General features: G+C 39.5%; 3 protein-coding genes across 12 annotated transcripts in view; all 3 read right to left on the bottom strand.

Annotated features, from left to right (window-relative positions):
• Positions 1-1,694, bottom strand: part of LOC146521088 (butyrophilin-like protein 2) — a 44,410-nt gene extending 42,716 nt beyond the window's left edge. The window contains exon 1 of the mRNA XM_085154388.1: positions 1,616-1,694. Coding sequence (XP_085010514.1) covers positions 1,616-1,652 — 37 coding nt within the window. The 5' untranslated portion in view covers positions 1,653-1,694. The remainder of the gene's footprint in view (positions 1-1,615) is intronic.
• Positions 1-21,387, bottom strand: part of LOC146521086 (butyrophilin-like protein 2) — an 83,243-nt gene that overhangs the window by 9,996 nt on the left and 51,860 nt on the right. The window lies entirely within an intron of this gene.
• Positions 6,153-11,915, bottom strand: LOC146521087 (uncharacterized). Of its 10 annotated transcripts, none has more exons than XM_085154538.1 (14): positions 11,666-11,915; positions 11,514-11,570; positions 11,326-11,400; positions 9,861-11,000; positions 9,495-9,713; positions 9,123-9,288; positions 8,955-9,037; positions 8,609-8,787; positions 8,253-8,360; positions 8,080-8,160; positions 7,140-7,277; positions 6,855-6,947; positions 6,674-6,737; positions 6,154-6,585 (listed from the first exon to the last, which is right to left on the bottom strand). In XM_085154538.1, exons 8-13 carry the CDS (start codon positions 8,753-8,755, stop codon positions 6,702-6,704), a joined length of 603 nt encoding a protein of 200 aa, XP_085010664.1. In that variant the 5' UTR covers positions 8,756-8,787; positions 8,955-9,037; positions 9,123-9,288; positions 9,495-9,713; positions 9,861-11,000; positions 11,326-11,400; positions 11,514-11,570; positions 11,666-11,915; the 3' UTR covers positions 6,154-6,585; positions 6,674-6,701. The 10 variants fall into 10 exon arrangements, 7 of the variants coding, with proteins under 7 accessions (XP_085010660.1, XP_085010664.1, XP_085010662.1 ...); XM_085154536.1 differs by having other exon boundaries at positions 6,159-6,585; positions 6,855-6,983; XM_085154534.1 differs by lacking the exon at positions 6,674-6,737 and having other exon boundaries at positions 6,153-6,585.

Below are 21,387 nucleotides of genomic sequence, written 5' to 3'. Positions count from 1 at the left end.
GCTGACTTTAAAAACGCCCATTTAGGATAGCCGCACGTTTTGAGTGCTTCCTTTACATGTGTGTTTTTCCCTTCAGGCTTAGAGGGAACATGTTCTGCCCGGTGGTGTAGGGTCCTAATTACTCCAAGTTTGTGTTCCAGAGGGTGATGGGAGTCAAACAGGAGGTACTGGTCCGTGTGTGTGGGCTTCCGGTAAACTTCGATGTTGAGGCACATTGAAGAGAACGGCAACCTCAACATCGAAGTTTACCGGAAGCCCAGATGTATGGTGCAGATGTATCCTCCACTGTCTCTCTCTGTGGGGTATTTCAGGGTCAGACTGAGGCCTCCAGTTCTCAGCAGGTCTTCGTTCATCTTTGTGCGACCACAGTAAAGGTCGTCCTGGTTCTTAAGGTGGTCACTCCTGTTTGGATACACATGGACCATCAAGATTTCTCTGTCAAATCTCGTCCACTCCACTGTGGTGTCCTCGGGCAGGTGAGGTGTTGTTTTGCAGGGCAGGATGACGGAGTCTGAGCCTTCCTCCACCTTCACCTCCACCTGCTGGTCTGCAAATGATAATAAATCACAACCAGAAGCAGAAATGATAGTCGTTCCACTGATCTAGTTTGGGTATGTATGTTCTACCAGTCGTGATCATATACAACAACAATACTTTCCAACAAAAAGCAGCAAAAATGGCATTTGCTGGGACAAGACATCAGTCACTTTCTATAAAGAGTCTGTCCTGAACGAGGACGATGACATCTGTGCTCATGAAAAGAAGAACAGTTCATGTTTTTTTGGACGTTTGAATCAAATATTTCTGAGGTATTTCCTTTTTGGTGAACAAAGCCTCAAATAAAACTAAACGTTCTGAACTCAACTCATAAAGGACCATGTTTAAAACTGAAGTTTGTCCAGATAAAGTCACAACACTGAACAGATACAGTATCATTAAAGCCAACTGTTACTGTGCACTGTTGGACTGTGGTTTGTACGACTATCAGGACATCTGTACTGCTGACCTTTGACCTGCAGCTGTACATCTCCCACTCTCACTTCATTTCTTTCATTGCTGAGTGTGCAGGTGTATCTTCCGCTGTCAGTCAGCTGCAGGTTTCTCAGAGTGAGGCTGAAGTCTCCAGAGTCCAGAGCATCAGGCCTCATCGATGTGCGTCCGCTGTAACGCTGGTTTTGTCCTCTGAGATCGTCGGTTTCTTCCTGTCTCACGTGGACAGATTTGGGATTGAGATCGTTGCGAGTCCATGTTACTGTGAGGTCCACAGGTATTAAACCTGAGTACTGACAGGGCAGCAGGACAGATCTTTCCCCCTCATTCACCTCCACCAACACAGCCAGAGCATGCTGGGAAACTGAGGACACACAAACAGAAACACAAATTATCTGTGAGCTGTGGATTACAGCAAGAAATCACAGCTTCATCTGAATGTGTTTAATGTTGATGTATTCTGCTGTTAGTGTAGTTGCACATGCTCATAGTTATAATGGAAATGTTAATGAATGACAGGAAGCTCAAACCTGCACGATCTCCTCCTGCTGCACTTCAACACATTAAAGAGAGAGAGATGAAAGAAAAGCTGATGATGAGAGCAGAGAGAGGAAGGTGTACTTACCGTGCAGGAGGATCACAAACACCACAAACATCTTCATGTTCCTGTCAAACTCAGAGACTCTTTAAAAGCCCTTCAGGACCCTTAAAGAAATGTTGTTTATAATTTAAAACATGAGAAATATATTCAAATGTCTGATGAAATAAGTATGATCTGATTTCAAACTGCAGCTATATTTCTTAATTTTTAAGAGCCAGTAAATGGTTATTGTGAAATGATAATATAAAAACATTTGAAATAAACTGTGAACAATGAAATTATTTTGATAGAAGTGTTTTGTGATGAATACAGCAGACAGTAACCCTTCTGTGTGCAGCGGTGCTCTGCTTTCCTGAGCAGACAGTAAACCCAGCATGCAGAGTCCAGTCTGTCCTCAGTGTGTCAGCACAGCTTCAGTTCAGTTTCATTTAGTCATCCATTTATTTCTCTGTTACGTTCATTTCAACGTTTAAATCATTAGAAATGATTCTTCTTGTTCAACTAAATGAAAAGACATGAAAATAAGAATTTCCAGGTTGGCCTCAGTTTCATCCTGATACTGACATCAGCTAAATTCTATTTGTAGTTTCTACTCCGTGGATTTTTGGTGGAGACTGAAGCTCATCAGATCCTGAGAGCAATCCAAGACATTTATTCAACCCTTGGAGGTGAAGGTTGTTACCATGGGAACCATAGATAATAATAAGGATTTATTTTAACAATCTCTGGGGAAATAAATGTTTCTCTGTTTAAAGCTGTAAATCTACTGCTGAGGAGAGTCCAGAGACATTTCCACAGATGTGTACAAATGTAATAATTTAAGAAGAATTCTGTTATTTAACCATAATAATAAAAATTAAACACCAGATGATGATTTCAATATAAGACTGAATAACTACCTGCTGCTGGTTTTGGGTGCGCTGTGCAAAGCTCTTTGGAGCTGCAGGATGAAGAAACAGCTTTTGCACATGTGAGCAGCATTAAGGGCGAGTGTGGTCATGACGCTGAGCCTGTGGGTGTCTGCAGAGACCCTCTCACTCTGTTAATGGAGCCTATGTCACCTGGAGCCCAGCAGACTGGAAACTATAATCAGGTCTTTATCTGTGTGGAGGCGTGAAGCGAGGACACAAACATGGACACATGTCTCCCTTATTGTGACTGCTTGGATACTCAGTGAAGGACACTTCTGCAAGAATAATCAGCGTAAAATAGTTTCTCTGTCCTGTCACAAAGTTTCTAAATATTTCACACTAACTCTTAATCAGTTTCATGTTTATTGTCATCAGATCTTGAGATTTGTCAGGTTCGATGATGTCACACGACAGAAGAAACTGAAGCTGATTGGATCATAGATGACAGACAATTTTGTGCAAATGAGATTTTCAAGATTTTAGAAGCAGGTCAGCTACTAGAAGAAGGCTGGTGGATAATAACCCTCAGCTGTTTTCTGAGCATCCACTGGAGTGTAACTGGTGGATATTTCCACAGCTAACCCATCATGAGAAAAAGTTTCTTTTTTATTTCTTTCATCCTTCCTTAAAGAGATAAAACAAACAGCACATATAGTATAGGACGCCAAACAGAGGAGAGTTGTCTGAAGGACAGGAAGACAGATCTGCATTCTGTTTTCTGATGGGCATGGAGGAGGAGGCACAGCTGCTCTGACACAACTGATGCTTGAGGTTAAAGTTACCACACTTCCAGCTCACGTGCTGAACAACAGAAACAATCTGCACCACCTCCAGGTAGACTTTAGGTGTTGTGCTTCTGCTGCACTATGGAAACCTGATGGTGACGCTGCTGCTGCTGTTTGTCAGAGTCCAGCTCACAGCCCAGTTTCTGGTTTCCATGCCAGAGTAAACACGGCTGCTAAGCAACAGCTGAGCAGGATCTTCTCACACAGGGAGAGTTATGGCTGCACTCTCAGGATGGCGTTTTGTTTTTCTGCTTTGATAAACATTTCCTTCCCCTTCGTGCTCTTCGGCCTCGTGGGTGGATCATGTTTGGAGGCCTTCCCAACATCTTGTCACGTAAAGGAATGTTATTTTTCTGTCACTATGTTATCATTCACATGCACAATCATTATTTTATCATTACTTCATTAGTCTATCACCTATCATTATCATTATTCGGTTATCATCCTAATTATCATGTATCATTTACCACTCAGTATATTTGCCAGAGCACGTAGAATGACACATTCTAGATGCAATGCTTCATCATGCATAGCACCAGCATAGTGGTAAGTCCACAGTAAGTCAAAGGAGGACGCTGAACTTTCGGTGGCCTGGACCAACAATCTTACACAACAGCACACTCGTCTTACACAATTGTTATGTTCCCAAATACTGATGATTGGAAACATCTGGTTTTAAGTCTGGGAAAGAGTTGTTGTTCTGAAGAAGGTGACTCCCAGGAATTGTTCTGACGTCATAAAGGCTATAAAGCTTGTTGTAGCGAACAGGAAGAGAAGTCCGGCTTCCCACACTGTGTAATACGTGTGTGTTTAATAAATCACTTTTTGGACACCCCCTAGGACTCTGTCTGCGCTTACTTTTCTTCCCAAATCAAAAGAACCATTACAATCTCAACAAGATAACGCAGCAGTGCTGCCCGAGGTCGTTCCCAGATGAAACCGTCTTCTTATCACCCAGGAGGAAGGAGAGAGTCTCACACTGAAGCTCAACCTGTGACTGGACTCTCACAGACAGATTCATGTTGTTGTTCACAGCTGTCTGCCAGCAGGAACACACACTGCTGCACATCTGTGTGCGTCCAGCTGTTCTCCACTGTGCACAGTGTGTAGATGTTGTGAGTGGAACCCTCCACTGCAGCTGTCGTAGCAGAGACATCCTGTTTCCACTGAGGTTAGCTCTATTTAGGAAATCTTCCCTTCAGTTTGACCTCTGACCTTTGCCTACAGTACTGACATCAGTATCTACAGCAGGTGCTGGGGTTTGTTGCTGACCTTTGACCTGTAAATGAACGCTTGTCGGTCTTTGCTCTCCCATCACTGATGGAGCAGGTGTAGTTGCTGCTGTCAGTCTGTTGGTTTTCTCAGAGTGAGGCTGAATCTGTGTGACCATCGTAGCTGTTTCTCCTCTAAGATCGTCTCCTCCTCCTCGTGGACAGATCAGCTGAAGAGTCCACATCACTGAGGCCTTCTAAAGTATGAAGCTGAGTACTTGCAGTTTGTTCATTATTACAAACACATTCCTCTGGACACAGACCAGGTACAGACAGCTCTGCATCCTCATCTCTTTAGAAATAACTCTGAAGTCGCCCTGACCTCTTTGTGAAATGTTTCAGTCTTTGTGTCAAACAGAATAAAACAGCTGTGTTTAGACTATAAATGCTGCTGGAGCTTCTACGCTCTTACAAACTCATCTCCTCTCCTCTCTAGTAAATCAAAGTAAGGAAAAGAAATGAATGAAACAGCTTTTAGGAAAATTAAACACCAGCCCAGTCTGTGTCCTCTGTGAGACCTTTGAAAAACAATGAAAATCTCTAAACATTCAGTCAAATGTGACCCAGAGTTCACTGGGTCAGACCTCAGCAGATCAGCAGGTATGAACTCACCACCTACTGACCAATCAGATCTGTGGAATAACACCACTCTCTGTGGCAGATCTCTGTGCAGACAGTGGGAGGGTCTGAAGTCTTTGTGTTTCCCTGATGAGCTTCAGTAATAAAGATTTTTAGACTTTAACAGTGTCACAAATCTGTTCTGATATAGGCTTTCATATATATTCAGACCGTCCATTCCAAGCAGTATTTCAAGCCTACACTTGAATCCTGTGTTTATTCTCTTTAAAGTATAAGTATAAGTACTATCTGCAATCGCTGTGCAGCCTTTATGACGCATATCTGTTATTAACCTCTGTCTCTCTTCCACAGCATGTCTTTATCCTGTCTTCCTTCTCTCACACCAACCAATCACAGCAGATGGCCCCGCCCCTCCCTGAGCCTGGTTCTGCTGGAGGTTTCTTCCTGTTAAAAGGGAGTTTTTCCTTCCCACTGTCGCCAAAGTGCTGCTCATAGGGGGTCATATGATTGTTGGGTTTTTCTCTGTATCTATGAAGCGCCTTGAGGCGGCTTTTGTTGTGATTTGGCGCTTTATAAATAAAATTGAATTGAACTGAAATTCCCGACTGTGACTTGCTCTCTTTAAAGTATAAGTATAAGTACTATCTGCAATCGCTGTGCAGCCTTAATATTTGCACATCCTAAAAAGAGTATGTCACAAAATCTGCATGACTTAGGGCACCAAAGTATTAACCATATACTTAATTTGTGCAGTATACTGTGAAATTTAGAATTAGATGTATTCATATCTATTACAGCTACTGTTCTGGATGTGGATATTCTTCTGACCATGGCATGATGGCAAACAAGTAAGAAATTATATACAAATGTATATTATCATCACTTACCATCCACAGCTGAAGCCATCCTTCTGCACTGGATGGGTCAAGACACCTCCCTTCCATTTAATGTCACCCATTCTGTTTTTGCGTGGCGGGTTCTCCTCATTTTTAACTAATCACTGCACATTATTACAAAGCAGAATACAATTTGGTATATGTCGTATTTCCTAATTTAAAAAAAAGATATTTTACAGAATTATACAGAATTTTATTTATTTTTTATTTATTTATTTTTTGGCCTGTCCCGTTTGGCTCTTTTGCATCAGAATTATTGTCTAAATAATTTGTTCACCTGATAATTTTTATTTAACCGTACTGATTTATTTTGCAAATGAGACCTGGCCAAGAGGATGCCAACAGAGAAACACGCATTGTGGGGCCAGGTACAACAAGCTTCTACAAAAATGCAGTTGTAGTAAACTAACTTGTAAAGCCTATTTGCATAGAACAAAATGTGTTAAAGCCTAAATACCTGAATTTACGTGCAGCGAGTTTAGAGTCTTCCTCCTCTGATGAACTTGGGGCAGGATCAAGGAGATCAACAGTGTGATTCACTGCATTGATGAACTGTAGCAAAGATAAATCATTAAAACAATATTAATATATCGTCATTAAAAAAATACACAGACTTTAAAGTTATAATCTTGTTGCTTACCAGAAACTTCCAGTGTACATTTTTAATGTTAACAAACGTGACAATGGCACCGATCGAAGTTTACCTGTCAGAAAACATTTATGTATTTCTTACAGTTTGTGGAATTCTGTTAGCATTCAATCAGTAATTCTTTCTAAATGTATTTGAACATAATTATATGGACATTGGACAATCATCTTACGTTCCCCAAGCTTTGGCGAGAAAGCTGTGTCCGATCACCAAAGAGAATCAAGCCCGCTGTGTAATGGTTCATAATGTAGATCCCCTTTTGCTCCTTTTTTGCCAGACAATGAAACAGCCCTTCAATTACCTACGTAAAGAATTTGCATAAACACAAAGCTATGTAATTTATATACTTTAAATTATGTTAATGATAAATAATTTCATGATAATGTCCTTTTAATTGAATTACATTACACAGTCTAATTATTGTGGTTATGAGTGCTTAAATTAATCATTGATATACCTCGCCTGTTAGCCACAGCTGTGGTCGAAGGGTTCGCAGATCACTGTGGCGGATAATTATGGACGCACCATGGTTTGTTGAGGGAAGCACAGAAACCACAACCTCTGTGTCTCTTTTCTTCCACAAAGACAGGACCTCCTCATTAAAGGAAAACACACTTAACATAAGATCTGACCAGCTATTGAACATGGTTTTGTTATTTCTAACACAGGTTTATGGACTGTTACTAACAATATGTCTTTGGGAAATTCATTCAAAATGTATCACTCCATGTCTTGAATGGTAAATGAACTGGTTCTTATAAAGCGCTTTTCTACTCTTCTGAGCACTCAAAGCGCTTTACACAACTTGTGCATTCACCCAAGCAGATTTTTCTAAGTGTGTTCCAACATTCACACACAATCGATGGATGCACTGGAGAGCAATTTATGGTTAGTATCTTGGATATCTGGTATGCAGACTAGGAGAAGCCAGTAATCGAATCACCAACCTTCAAATCAGTAGATGACCTGCTCTACCACCTGAGCTACAGCCACCCTTGAGCATTGGTAACTATATAAACTCAAAGCTGTAATGGCAACACTTGCAAAGTTACTTTTCCCATACTCTAACTATGTTCCTGAATGCTTGTTCCCATTCAGTTTCTACTGAGGAAAACATTTATTTATTTTGTTATTCCAAAAATTTACCATGTAATCACTGCAATCATTTTGAATTTTGGTGCCTCCCATTTAGGTTAAGGTTACAACTAGTCAACCAAAATCCTGGATGTTCACATCGAATGAATTGAACATGAATATCAACATGTAAATAAATAAGATTTGCCCTTCATACACGTGTCCATGACTGATTACTGTGTCATGGAAAGGATCTTCTATGGAAAAAGAAGGCATTACTATTACTTTGATGAATCCTTTATGTTAGCAGTTGTCAATCCTACCTGAAATTCTGGAGTTTCCAAGGTAACATCCTCAACTCTACCAGTCTGCACAGGGGAACTCGGGGCCATAGAGGAAGCAACCTATATAAATATTGTGTACAAGAAATACAAAAAATGTTATGCAAAATATTTGTCTTTATAAATGAACGATAAATTTGTGCAACATTTTATACCGTCTTTGAAGATCTCCTGAAAGGAAAGGGCGTGCGGAGTACTGTTACATATCTCCCCTTCTTTTTTTGGCGACGTTCCTTCCATTTTTCTTCATCCACTCTAAATTTCTGAACAAAATATAGGAGTCATTGAACATTGTTTAGGAATTACAAGTGAAATGCTGTGACAACATTTTCCTTAATTTACAATAAAGCAAAACACACAAAAATGTCCAGTAAGACACACCAGTGCCACCAAGCTATAAAATCACCATGTGGGGCACCTCAATATCCCACCACATCAAGAAGACTTCTTTTTAATGTTCCATTTTGAAACGGCAAAGCATTGATGGACATCAGCCAGTCATTCTGCAAACCTTTCTTTGAAGCATTCTTTTTGAGTCTTCGTACTCCTTCAGCAGCGCTGTGTGACTGATTTGATACTGGACAACAAAGTCATCCAGCCTGGTGAGCCTTCCCGAACGTAGACGGATATGTTTCAGATCCCACTGGCTCTTCTCCATTATCCCTGCGTTTTATTACTCTCAGTAATATTCTGAAAAATCAAATTAAGAAATCATTAAATGTGATTTTTTTTAAAAGATACACATTGTTGTTGTGTGCAATGTCGTATGATCTGCAATACAGATGACTCCTCTGGACCCGCCGTTTCTCAATCACACCACACAAATATGTATATATACTAAAAATCATGTGTCTTACTTGTCTCTTGATCTTTCTTAAGGCATTGTATTTGTTGTGGTACTGCTCATACATTTTCCCAGTGCCATGTCTTCCAAGGTCACCTTTGGATTTTCAAGATTAGAATAATATTGATGTGTGTAATTTCATTTTATAAACTAATTACTTGTCTACTTTAAAATGGCTTACCTAACATTATTGCAGACCATAATCCAGAAAAAGGAAGAAGATATTTGCTGATGTGCTCCATAAGCCCCTTGCTGTAGTAAGGGTTTGCCTCACCATCCATCTCCAATGATGTGTTGGAAATGAGCTCCTTAAAATGTCTCCCAAAGAGGTTGTTTCCCTTGACTCCCTAGCCAACAGACAAAACAGAATAATTATGTGATTTGAACATCGTGTCCACTCATCTTTCATATCTATAATCTAAAAACCCAACATTATGTTGTATAAAACATTTAAAATTACTTGTGATTATTATGCTATTCCAAAGTATTTAAAAAGATGTATAAGAGGCAAAAGTTTAGCCTTTAGTTTTAATAAAAATTGACTTCAGTTTACCTTCAGGTCCTCATCAGCTTTTGAGTTTCTGGCATTGCCATCAACATCAACATTGGCTTTCTGCATCCATATCTGCAGGTTGTGAAAATGTTTTTCGACATTCTCACCACTACAAGGACTCCCAAAAACAACTGCAGCACTTCGAACCATGTCAGTGAGGTCTTTTAAGGAAGTTGCAGTAGTGAAGACTCCAACAGTGTGCATTGCAAGATGGTAGTTCTTTGGTGCAGTTTAAGAAGAAATTATCTTTAAGTGTTTCCAAAACAGTAATAATGTTTTCCCAAATTGAAAAATGAAATGCCATGTCACATGTCACAATAAAAACAAACAAACAAGTGAATACTGTATTAAAAGGACTACACTTACTACTTTTTACAGATCTCTTTGGCATTCTTCATAACATGACTAAGGCATCTGTGAAGAATTGGAACCTCGAAGTTTTCCTTGTTTCCTTTCCCCGAAGCGATGTTATAATAATGATTTATTGTGTCAGACAGATTTTTTTTTGCAAAAGCTAAACAGATAGCTTGCATTAGGACCATAGATCCATCACACATAAGCATTAAAGGTGAACGCATGGCTTTGCGCCCAAAGGCCCTTGCAACATCAGTCAGAAATGCTTCCAAAAAAATATGTGACTGAGGCAGTGGTATGGTCCCATGTTAAATATGTAGCCACTGGTAGGGGAGAGGATGTTTTCCGTGGATTTCTTACTACAAGTTCGTAAACATAGAAAGGAGGCGAACCCTTTCTTTTTTTCATGATACTTCCTGTAGCATCCAAATAAACTATGTCCTCCCGACAGCGGCTCTGGAAAATCTCAATGCTCCTGGAAGACCATAAAAAAAAAACACCTTTTGGATGTAACATCACTTTCTGCAATAAATCCTCTGGGTTGTTCTTCTTGTTTGCCACCATTAACTGAAGACTCATAATCTCATTATGATGAAGACGACTTTTCTTTCAGATTTCCAAGGCTATGTTTCTCAACACTTGAGGAGTTGGAACTTCATCTCTACACCCCGATTGCACAACATCATCATCCATTTTGCTCATTTTTTCCAGATACATGGCTCTAGGTAATTGGTTTTCCAATTCATGGCCAATTTTATCTCTCTTATGAGCTCTTACTGGCCTTCTTCTTAGTTCATAGTGGTTGTGCACACACTCGAGACCTTGAAAATTGACTTTTGCCTTTAGATCGTCTTCATTGTCTACAGTGACTGGACAGTCCTCAAAACTGCAGTAACCCAGACACCAGAAGAAAGGGCCCTTTCTTACTGAGTCCAAAGCCTTGACTCTGTGCCTTTTGAAGGCAAAGGAACAATATGGAAACACTGTCCGTATTCCGTCTGAAATCAGATCTGTCCACTGTAGTCCCTTGTATCCTCTTTGGGATCTCTTATTTTTTATATTAGTCCATTCTTTCCTTTTCAAGAAAAAAAAAGTCTGTTCAAGTGGGACCCTGATTCTTATGAATCCATCATCAGATGAGTTGCTGTTAGGCTAAAAAAGAGGAAAATTTTATTTTGTGAGAAAACGCTGTCCATGTTACATAACTACTATAATATCAGTAAATACACTTGAAATACTTGTGTATTTTAAGTATATTAACAACCAGTGTTTCTAATGTCAGAATATAGAGCAAAAATTCATGTTGAGAAGTGTCATGAAATATAAATTTCATTCTATGTTACAACATTTGATAAAATTCTTTATTTAATTGTATATTGTGTTTTAAAAAATATTTTTTATGTAATATAAAGTGGTCATTTAAACAATGATCCTAGCACCAATCATAACTTATTTGAAAGCATTTTTAATGACTGACCTGCTCAGGAGACAGCTGTCCTTCCACCTGCGAGGAGATGTCCGGTGACAGAGAAGAGGCAGCTGATAGTTCTTCCTGTTGAAAATGACAATATTACGTTTAGGGATAATTTCAACAGTAACACATTGACTAAAATTTGGTATACCAACATATTTGATATCAAACACATAGAATTTTATTCATGAAACCTGCTCTGGTGGCTTTTGTCCATTATCTGAATCCCCTTTGACTGGTATAGACACGTTCTGTAGAGAACAGGCATACATTTTTAATAAATTTGATTTTAACTAAATAATTTAATACAATATGTTTTTAAAAAAATTAAGTGAAAAGAACTAACCTGACGAAATGCATCACAAATTCTGTAGCGGTTATTTTTATTATTCTGAATACCAAGTGTCAGGCAAACTTGACCCCAGGGGCCTTCTTTATGAAGTGCATGGTCCTCCAGTTGCATGCCATGTTTTTTCAGCTGTTCCACAGTTTCAATAATTTCATTGATTGTAATCGTTTTCTTTTTGTTCTAAAACAGAAGATATAGCATTTTCAGTTTTATTTTTCCTGGAAAATGTATATGAAAGAAAAGAAGAAAAGAATACATACCCCAAATAAGCAGAAGTGGTAGACTCTAAGTGTAAAAAAGAAAACATTACAGTGGCATTTATATCATTGATGAATATGAAATCATAACATTTTATAAAGAATATGTATAATATTCTCAATGAATTGAGAACAATTTTAAATCGGTGCCACTAATTACAAAACTTTGTTTCTATTCAAGTACTATTTGAACATGTTTTTGTGAAATACAATGCCCCTGAAGAAAATGTGCAGCACTTGATGTTAAAAAGCCATTGCCTGTTAGCTACAGATGTGCCTGTTATAGAACACGTGTTAATTAATTTCTGCCGTATGCTACAACTTTGCCTGAGTCCTGTGGGCAAATCTTTTTTTGTTTTTGCTCATAGCGAAGCCTGTTATCGAAAAAACCCCAGTAATAATATGGTGAAATAAATGTAATTTTACGTGTTACACATAAGAAAAAAGACATTTTTACAATCAGAAATAACCTGGCTAATATCTTAGGCTAGGCTACAAGACTTGATTACTCAATTACATGTAATTGGAGATGAACTACTTTGTTAGCAAATTTTAAAAGTTACTATTTAAAGTTTATACTTAAAAAAAGGAACTCACCCCTTCTCCTTCTTCAGCATTTTTTCTGCACAAGACTTTTATGTTCAAAATGACATGTTTTCACCTCTAGTTTTTGAAATGTCGACAGAGTCAGACACTCCAAGCTCGCCTGTTTAATTGTAACGTCCAGTAGTGGGCAGTATAGGCTCTCCAACAGATTTTGTTTTTTTCAAGTGGACCATTATGGCTTTGCAATATTGCTCCACTTGATTGAAGTTTTAAAATATCTTTATTTATTCAATCATTTTATTGTAAAATTTAAATTTGCAGTTATTATCAAAGGAATACACATAATTGGTTGATAGGAAATATTAACCCTTTAAGACCTACCATAGAACCAAGTCCGCCAGAGCTTATATTATATTTTTACATGCTGTGGAGCCATTTTTGGGAGCATTTCAAGTTGCTATACATCAATACAACCATTACAGCCCAAATTTTAATAATATGTCTGCATTAAGTGCATAGTAATTACATTAATTGCAAAAAAAGTGCAATAAACTACAAAAAAATTGAAAATCGTTTTTGTTTTTTTAACATATATTTCTAGTTAGAGAAATTTAAGAGGCTTATCCCTCAAAACTGTAAATACAAAAAAGTTGCACAAAATAGTTTCCCACCACAGGAAATTTATTTTGAGTGTCTTCATAGTTTTATTTTTGAAATACACCAATTTTTATATACTGCAGGAAAAACGAAAATAAATATTATGATGCAAATTTGCAAAAAAGCAGCATATGCATCAAAATAAACTATTTCCAGCAGTGCAATATGAGTCCTAAGCATCCCAGAAACGACACAGAAAGTCATAAAGTCAAACATAACTTTTAAAAACACCAGTATAGGCTCATGAGGCCCTGATGGTAAAAAAACAAAATTTCCGCGAAAATGACGTCACTTCCGGTTTCGGGCAGGTAATGGCGGATATGCGATAGTTCGCACTGACGTCTATTCCAACGTAGGAAGTGTTATGAACAGCTGATCGGATCGGCAAAGCGTGTTTCTGGAATATTACTTTTGCAAGTGCTTTTTATGCAGTTTTTGCAAAGCTATATGTGGAAGGAAACTGTGACCGAGGACAAGCTGATGGCATAAGATGTAAGTACAACTCCTCCGGTTTCATATGCAAAAAAAATGATTGCGCTAGCTCACGTGGTTGCAGAGCTACCGGGATTTAAAAATAGTTACGCAAAACAGAGCGTGCCCACTCTGACCGGTTTTAAAGGGTTAAGACTTAGACAAGAGACGTTCAAAAGAGGGGGAAAAACAGAGGGGATGAGGGACGGTGACACAAGACAGTAAATTCCATTGGATTACCTACTGGAAGAAAAAAACAGAAAAGAAAACAAGCAAAAATATAACACAGTACACAACAGCAAGTATCACAGCCACAACCTAGATAAGTATAAGTAACAGTAGATAATAAATATTGGTGTCAGCACGGCCCCTGCCAAGAAACATTATCATCTACATGTATTTAAAATTGAGACGTGGGCACCGGCAACTTAGGAGAGGTTGAATACACAGACCATCCCTTGGACGCCATTCAGCATGCCCAGCACAAGTGATGTTGATGTATAGATTGTGGAATAAAATTGAGGTACAGGTGGTCGGAAGGGGACACAGCAGGAATGACTCACACCCACCTCAGTGAAACAACTGTACGCCAAAGCCCTGCATGTGTGGCGGTGTGATGGAGTGGGGATGAGGAGGGGAGGGAAGTGAAGGCAAAGTACTCTCTCGTGGGGCCAGGTCCCCCACTGACCCAAGTAGGCACCCCTGGAAGCCACAAAGGCCCATCCGGACGGGGGCCTACATTAGCACCACCACCAAGCCCCACGGAGCCTGGGGTGGTGGGCGCAGATCGTAACCCACCACAGAGGAAAATACATCCACCGAAACATTCAATAATCTCTCTGACTGCATAAGACAAAAGACACCACGGCTGAGTTTATTCTCCACCTCTGTACTAATTTTAAAGTTAACTATTGTCTTTTTTTTGTGGGTTTTAAATGTGGTGAATACTTGACAAAGTAAAAAGAAAAAACAGAAAAGACAATTATAAATTAAAGGGCCTTGGAGATGTCATTCAAACTAACACCATTGCACATCGAAACATACATGTGAGTAACAGAAAGAATAAAAAAAACATTTCAGAATAATTCTAAGGTGGAAACCGAAATTATTCTTTTTAGAGCATTTTGAAATCACTGAAAGGTAGGTGAATTATGGACAATTTGAAAAGTCTTTTACTTTGGAAGGCAAAATCAGAATGACTTGATATTGATATGGTATCACTGTGGAGCTGTATACTGTTGATCTAAAGTGGAATTATCTTGTGGAAACAAGAATTTTGCATTTTAAAGCATTTTGAAATCACTGAAAGTTAGGTCTTAAATGGGCAATTTCAACGGGCCATTAATTTGAAACGCAAAATCAGACTGACTTGATATTGATATTGTATCATTGTGGGGTTGCATACTCTTGATCTTAAGTGAATTTATGCAATGGAAACAAGAATTTTTCTTTTTAGAGAAATCAGAATTCATTGAAGGATTATTTCCCGTATGAGCAATTTGAAAGGGCTCTTATTTTGAAAGGCAAAATCAGAATGACTTGAGATCAACATGGTATCACTGTGGGATGGAATGCTGTCAATACAGAAAGTAATTATTATGTGGAAATAGCAATTTTCCATTTTAGAGCTTTCTGAAGTCATTGAAAACGCACACTGATATATGGTCAATTTGAAAGAGAATTTTGAAGGGCAAAACAAGAATGATTAATATTGACATGGAATCACTATGGGGTTGTATACTGTCAATATAGACTGCAACAAGTCTGTGGAAACGTGAGTTTTCCATTCTGAATTAATTAAAAGAGTAGTTCAAAAATAAACATTCAGAGGGCTTTTACTTTGAAATCCAAACGGAGGTGGCTTTAATATTGACATGTTGCTACTAGAATACTAGGGTATGTCATTTGTATCCAACATTAGAGTGTGCAAACAAGACTAATTGATATTTGTGAATGTGCTCTTAATTTACTGGAAGTTGGCCTTCATTTTGAAATCATGCTTCAGGAGATTTTATTTTGAAATCATGTTTCCACATCTTTTGCCATAATACTTTGAATACACAGGGAACGTAAAACAAAGTGGAGGCTGGCTTGACACCAGTAATAAATGGGTTTGGGTTCTTTTCCTAGTGTACTCTCGTACGATATTCTTAAATTAACTTCTCTTTTGTTTCTGGGATCAATGAAGCTTATTCCTTAACAGTAGCACTACACGCGAAAATGAACACTAGTGTCTATAGTGCAGTAAATCATGTCATACACCATTTAAGTAGAGCATTGCAACCCTCCTTTCATTTACCAAACAATGAAAACAAAATAATAAAATGGCAGATTTCAGTATTCAGGCAAACCAAAAACACACACACAGCAATTTACCCACTGTACACAGAATCTCCACATATACAGTGTAAACCACCAGTGATAAAACTATTATAGTCCCAAACTAAACCTAAAGCCGGCAGAGATAAACCCTACGTTGCAGGCCTGTATTGACCCTGTGCACGAGAAAATGCTAACTTCCTGGTTTGAGACCGGATGTTGTACATTTCCGGTAGCTTTACTTTGCGGTCAATCGCTACTGCGAAGATATCCTCCAAAATCATGTCCACAACTCGAAAACGGAAAGATGGCGTTAAGTTACAAAGAGCAGGAGGTGGGAACACTCACCACTGTGTGTCATAAAAATCTAATGATCAACTTTGACATTTAAAGAGTTTAGATTGATCAGTTGTTTACATCACTAAACACAAGCAGAACTGCAGCAGAAGACACATCGTCCACATTCAGAAGCACATCTCTGTACAGTGACTGGTCTTATGATTTAAACAGGCAAATGTTCAGCATTCAAACTACAGGTGAACAATAGTCAAACCAGATGTTTCCATTATGTCGAGATCAGCTGGTCAAGTACACACCCACACAGCATGTTAACAAACCGTGACAAAAGCCACACAAAAATGAATGATTGCTGGTAACAGTTTCTATACATTAGTATTTACGAAGGGTATGTTGTGACTTACCTTCAAAATTACAGCGATCCCTCGCTATAACGCGGTTCACCTTTCACCTCGCTGTTTCGTGGATTTTTTAGTGCAAGTTTGCATGCTTTTCTTTTTACGTCACATTGTGTCCTGATCGCTGCAGACGATCTCCTCCGTGACGTCTCTCCTGTACAGCATCGCTGCATCGATGCTAGCAGTGTGACTGAAGTGCAGTGCTGTATGTCCACGATGTCCACCAAACGTTTTGCACCGTCAAAAAATAAAATTGGCTACTTGATTTCACCTCTCGCTGGTTATTTTTAGAACATAACACCCGCGATAAACGAGGGACAGCTGAGAAATATAACATTTGAATCCCTTTTCTCTTTTGCCCTGAGGCGCAGGGAAAAATATCGACAAGTCCATGAACATCATTTACAGATATATTGGGTAAATGCCCGAGACATCTATAGAAATGTAAATCGCCGCTTGATTCATTCATTTGCTTAACTTGTTTTGGACCGTAAACAGGGCGTGAATAGGACACCGGAAACAAAGCTCCCCACAGGAGTTTCCGCACCGGAAGTAGCATATGCTAACGTGCACATAGTCTATTGCTCCAGTATAAATCCAAAACGATCTCCCAACCGGAAGTTCTTCACTCAACAAGCATAAATAAATAAATAAACTCAGTACCTTGTGAAACGTGCACTTCCCACCAGATTAATCCAGGCAACAAGTTGTCTTCAGCTCCTTCAGAAACACTCCGCTCTGAATGCAGTAGCACAAAGATGAGGAAGGTCCGTGATCTCCACGTGCTCCACAAGCTTCCTGTTTTAGCTTCCCACGTTGCCAGAGGTACTCTCAGTGACGCGGGCACTCAGAGTGACTGCCCGGGGTGTGTCCGTCGTTATCCAGTTCGGTAACGATCCTCTGCAGCTTGTTACGTCCCACAACTTTAGCGAAACGGCAGCTACAGTAGTCCTTATTAGCTAACGGCTGGGTTAGCCTCACTTTAACTCAATGCGTGCACGGCCGCAGTAAACAAAACACACAGTCCAGCAGCTTCACGCCGAAACTTTACGTGTCACGTCACTAACTTACCGACACTGTGACTTATCTTTCTGAAAAGTCGAAACACACTCACTGATACTACATAAAAACAAGCTAACTTCTCCGGTTGCTCCGTGTAACTCACGCACCACTGCCCTCTCTCCTCGCGCTCTCTTTTTTCTCCTTTTCCTTCTCCACCCTGTGTTACCTTCACAGACCTTATCCCCGTAGGAAATTACATTTCTCACAAACAAGTCACAAGAAAAGAAAGATAACGTATTTTAAACAATGCAAACATGTTTTTAATCAGTTGACATGAACTTTGATCTTTTTAATATACAAGAAAATTTAAATAAATGAACTCTTTGATATTTATATTCTTCTTCACTTATCTTTTACTATTTATGCACCCGGGTTACATAATGAAAGCATACTATACTGTAAGAACAGAGGTTTATGGCTCCATAGTGTAGAGGTTAACATGTTCAGTGGTGACAATAATCGCCTTTGTGTTGCATTTGGTGTAAAACATGCAGAGCTGTGTGATGTGACAGCGTCTTGTGATGAGGGAGCAGCTGAAAGTAGCTGTTGTACGAACACGTCTATGACTGAGTGATCTGTTTGAGGGGAAGGAGGTGAGTCAGTCACTTGGATCCTCATTTGGATGAATAGAATCAAGTTTTTAGGAGGATCATAATGCAACTTTACAGAAATAAAATAAACTACAGTGAGGGGCTTCATTTAGTGAACTCATGTTACAGAGTTTGTCGTTTGAATGCTTAAACCACTGCAGAGAACAACAGCAATCTCTCCTCCTCGACCAGGACAGGTTTACCGTCCTCCTCTAAATGTCACACAATAATAAAATGGACTCAAAACCCAAACTGGACAAAAGGGAATCCCAGTGAAGAACAGACTGTTTTCATTATTGCAGTCAGGTTGTACAAACCAACATGTGTTAACTCACTAAGTTAACCCAGAGTTTGCTCATACGTTCACATGAAAGAGGCGGTGCTGGCAGCATGTAACCAATCTAAAGGGGATGTTTGATGGATCACATGACTCCACAAAAAACGATCCCTACGAGCTCCACCTACTAAAACACATTATCAGATAGGGATGAAAAATCTATAAAAGAACACTATTGTGAAAACGAATGCTGCAGCAAATCATTAACCTGCTGATTTAAAGCACAGAGCAGTGAAATAATGGTTTTGTTGCTGAGCGCGCTCTCAGTGCTGCTGATTATTTCTCCGGTGATGGCTGCACATTAAACTGGACCAACTGAAACTATAAAGCTTGCTGTCCAACAGCCTGTGGAGCTTCATTTTAATGCACATCACAGTGTGAGTGGTTGAACAGGTGTGCACTGCTATGCAGATGACACCCAGCTTTAAGCAGGAAGCCAGATAACACTTATGTAAGACTGCTTTCTCCCACTTGTGCAACATCTCTAAAGTTAGAAATATCCTGTCTCAGAGTGACGCTGAAAAACTAGTTCATGCATTTATTACTTCCAGGCTGGACGACTGTAATTCATTATTATCAGGAAGTCCTAAAAACTCCCTGAAAAGCCTTCAGTTAATCCAAAATGCTGCAGCAAGAGTCCTGACAGGGACTAGAAAGAGAGAGCATGAAGTGGCTGCTTGGTGTCTCCAGAGGTCTGAGAACTGCTCGCTGCTCTGCACAGCATACTCTATGTTTGTTTTTTTCCAAACTGCTGAGACGACCATGACCTGGATGACTGAGACACTACACAGACTCAGAGTTTAAAGCATCTTGAGACGACTGTTGTTGTAATTTAGGCGTACATAAAGAGAAAGAAAGAAATCTAGAAAGTCAGAGCAGCTGTCTGTGTTATGACTTACCATCAATATGATCATACTTCAAAAAGCAATACCTTCATGTTCAATGAATCCAAATCAACCTGATGATCAAATGACCTCAGATGAGCTGCTTCCTGAGTGGATTTGTTCCCTCTGTAGTGTTGAACATGAACAGCTTAGCAGGACGAAGAAAACGAGACAAAACCTCAGTGTGTAAGAACAGGATCAGAGCCTGAAGTGAGAAACTCCTCCATGATCTACATCCAGACTTCAGCAGAGCCAAACTGGATCAGACTGTCTGCTGGACTCTTACACACATTCAGAGCTCAACATATACACTACACACTAAATAGTTGGATTGTGTTCACTGGCAGTGTTTTGTTGCTGTTTCAGACTCTGAATCTGAAGCTCAGCAGTGTGTTTCCTGTGTTTCTGTCTTGACATTGTTCCTTATAGCAGTGGTCTCCAACCTTTTTTGCTCCACGGACCGGTTTATGCCCGACAATATTTTCACGGACCGGCCTTTAAGGTGTCGCGGATAAATACAACAAAATAAAACTAGTACCGGTACAGAAAAAAAGAAGATTTATTCATAACACACGTGAAAAGACCCAGGAAAACCGAGTTAACATAAAAATGATAACAAAATAAAGCTGAAAAAACCCTGAAAACTATACATTTCACACCTGAGCCTCAACTCTCGCGGACCGGTACCAAACGACTCACGGACCGGTACCGGTCCGAGGCCCGGGGGTTGGGGACCGCTGCCTTAAAGGTTCCTCCATGTTTTCTCACTGTTGCTCTGATCCATGCAGATCACCATTACAGGCATTCAGCTTTCTTCTTCTACTCCTTCTTCTCTGTGTGCCATGTTTGAATCATCCATCTGTAGTCAGGAGCAGCCGCTCCATCACCACAGCAGAACAACAACACTGGATCAGATTAAATTGTTACGACCGAGGTTAAATTCATAGAACAATAATTATCATAATATTTTAGATCAAAACCAAATTGACAAGTTAAAAAAGGCGAGTGAGAACAAAAAGCGTTACTATGGTTACTATGGACCTGTGATTATGCTGACATCACTGATCAATCACACAGATCAAACTGATGGTTACGGCCCGTCTAGGCGTGGCCAGACCATAATATACGGCTGATCCATCCCTGTGTGACCGTAAGCAGCACATCGCATCATTAGTACATTTTGATGGCGATTCATTTACAATGAGTGGGTTCAACACAAAGGAGCGGACTTCAGCTTCGGGGTGGAGCTAACAGCAATACAACAAACAAACGGGGCTCAAGGTGTGATGGCTGCACAGGATGAGCCACACCTCAGCATTACTTCACTTTAGTTTGCTTTGCAGTCACTACTTTAAATATATTCTACTCATTGTCCAATATTGTTCCTTTATTGTTTGTTTTTATTACACCTTCCAATGTTTAGAAGGCGTGCACACATATGAACACTGCAAGGTCAAAGTTCTGTTTTATATTAATGCATCTTTCTGTGTTTGAGTCACCTGGGGTTTCTCTCCTGTCTGGCAAAGGGCTGGGAGAGCTGAAGTACCACTGACAGCCGTCATGCTTCATTGCCTGGAGGGTGTTTCAAGTTTGTTTAATTGTTTTGTATTAGTTGGTTACATGGCAGCCATTTTTTCCCCCGTGTGTCATGTGGTTTAGCTAACCAGTATTAACGTTCCCCGTGTGTCGTTTCAGGAGGTCAGTCTGTCTTATGTTTGTTTGAGGTTTTGTTAATTCTTATCTTGAGCTTAGTCTATTGAGTTGACCTGTTTTGCTGGTCTGCCTGTTTAAGTTTTGTTAAATATCTTTTTATACTTTTGGGTCAATAAAACCCCATTTTTTAAATTAAACACCTGTGTCCTTTATACTTTACTGCTTGGTCCCTCAGACAAGGATACAAA

This window comes from Neolamprologus multifasciatus, chromosome 3 (genome assembly GCF_963576455.1).
Source record: "Neolamprologus multifasciatus chromosome 3, fNeoMul1.2, whole genome shotgun sequence".
NCBI classification, from domain to species: domain Eukaryota; kingdom Metazoa; phylum Chordata; class Actinopteri; order Cichliformes; family Cichlidae; genus Neolamprologus; species Neolamprologus multifasciatus.
This window is presented reverse-complemented; position numbering and strand designations above follow the sequence as displayed.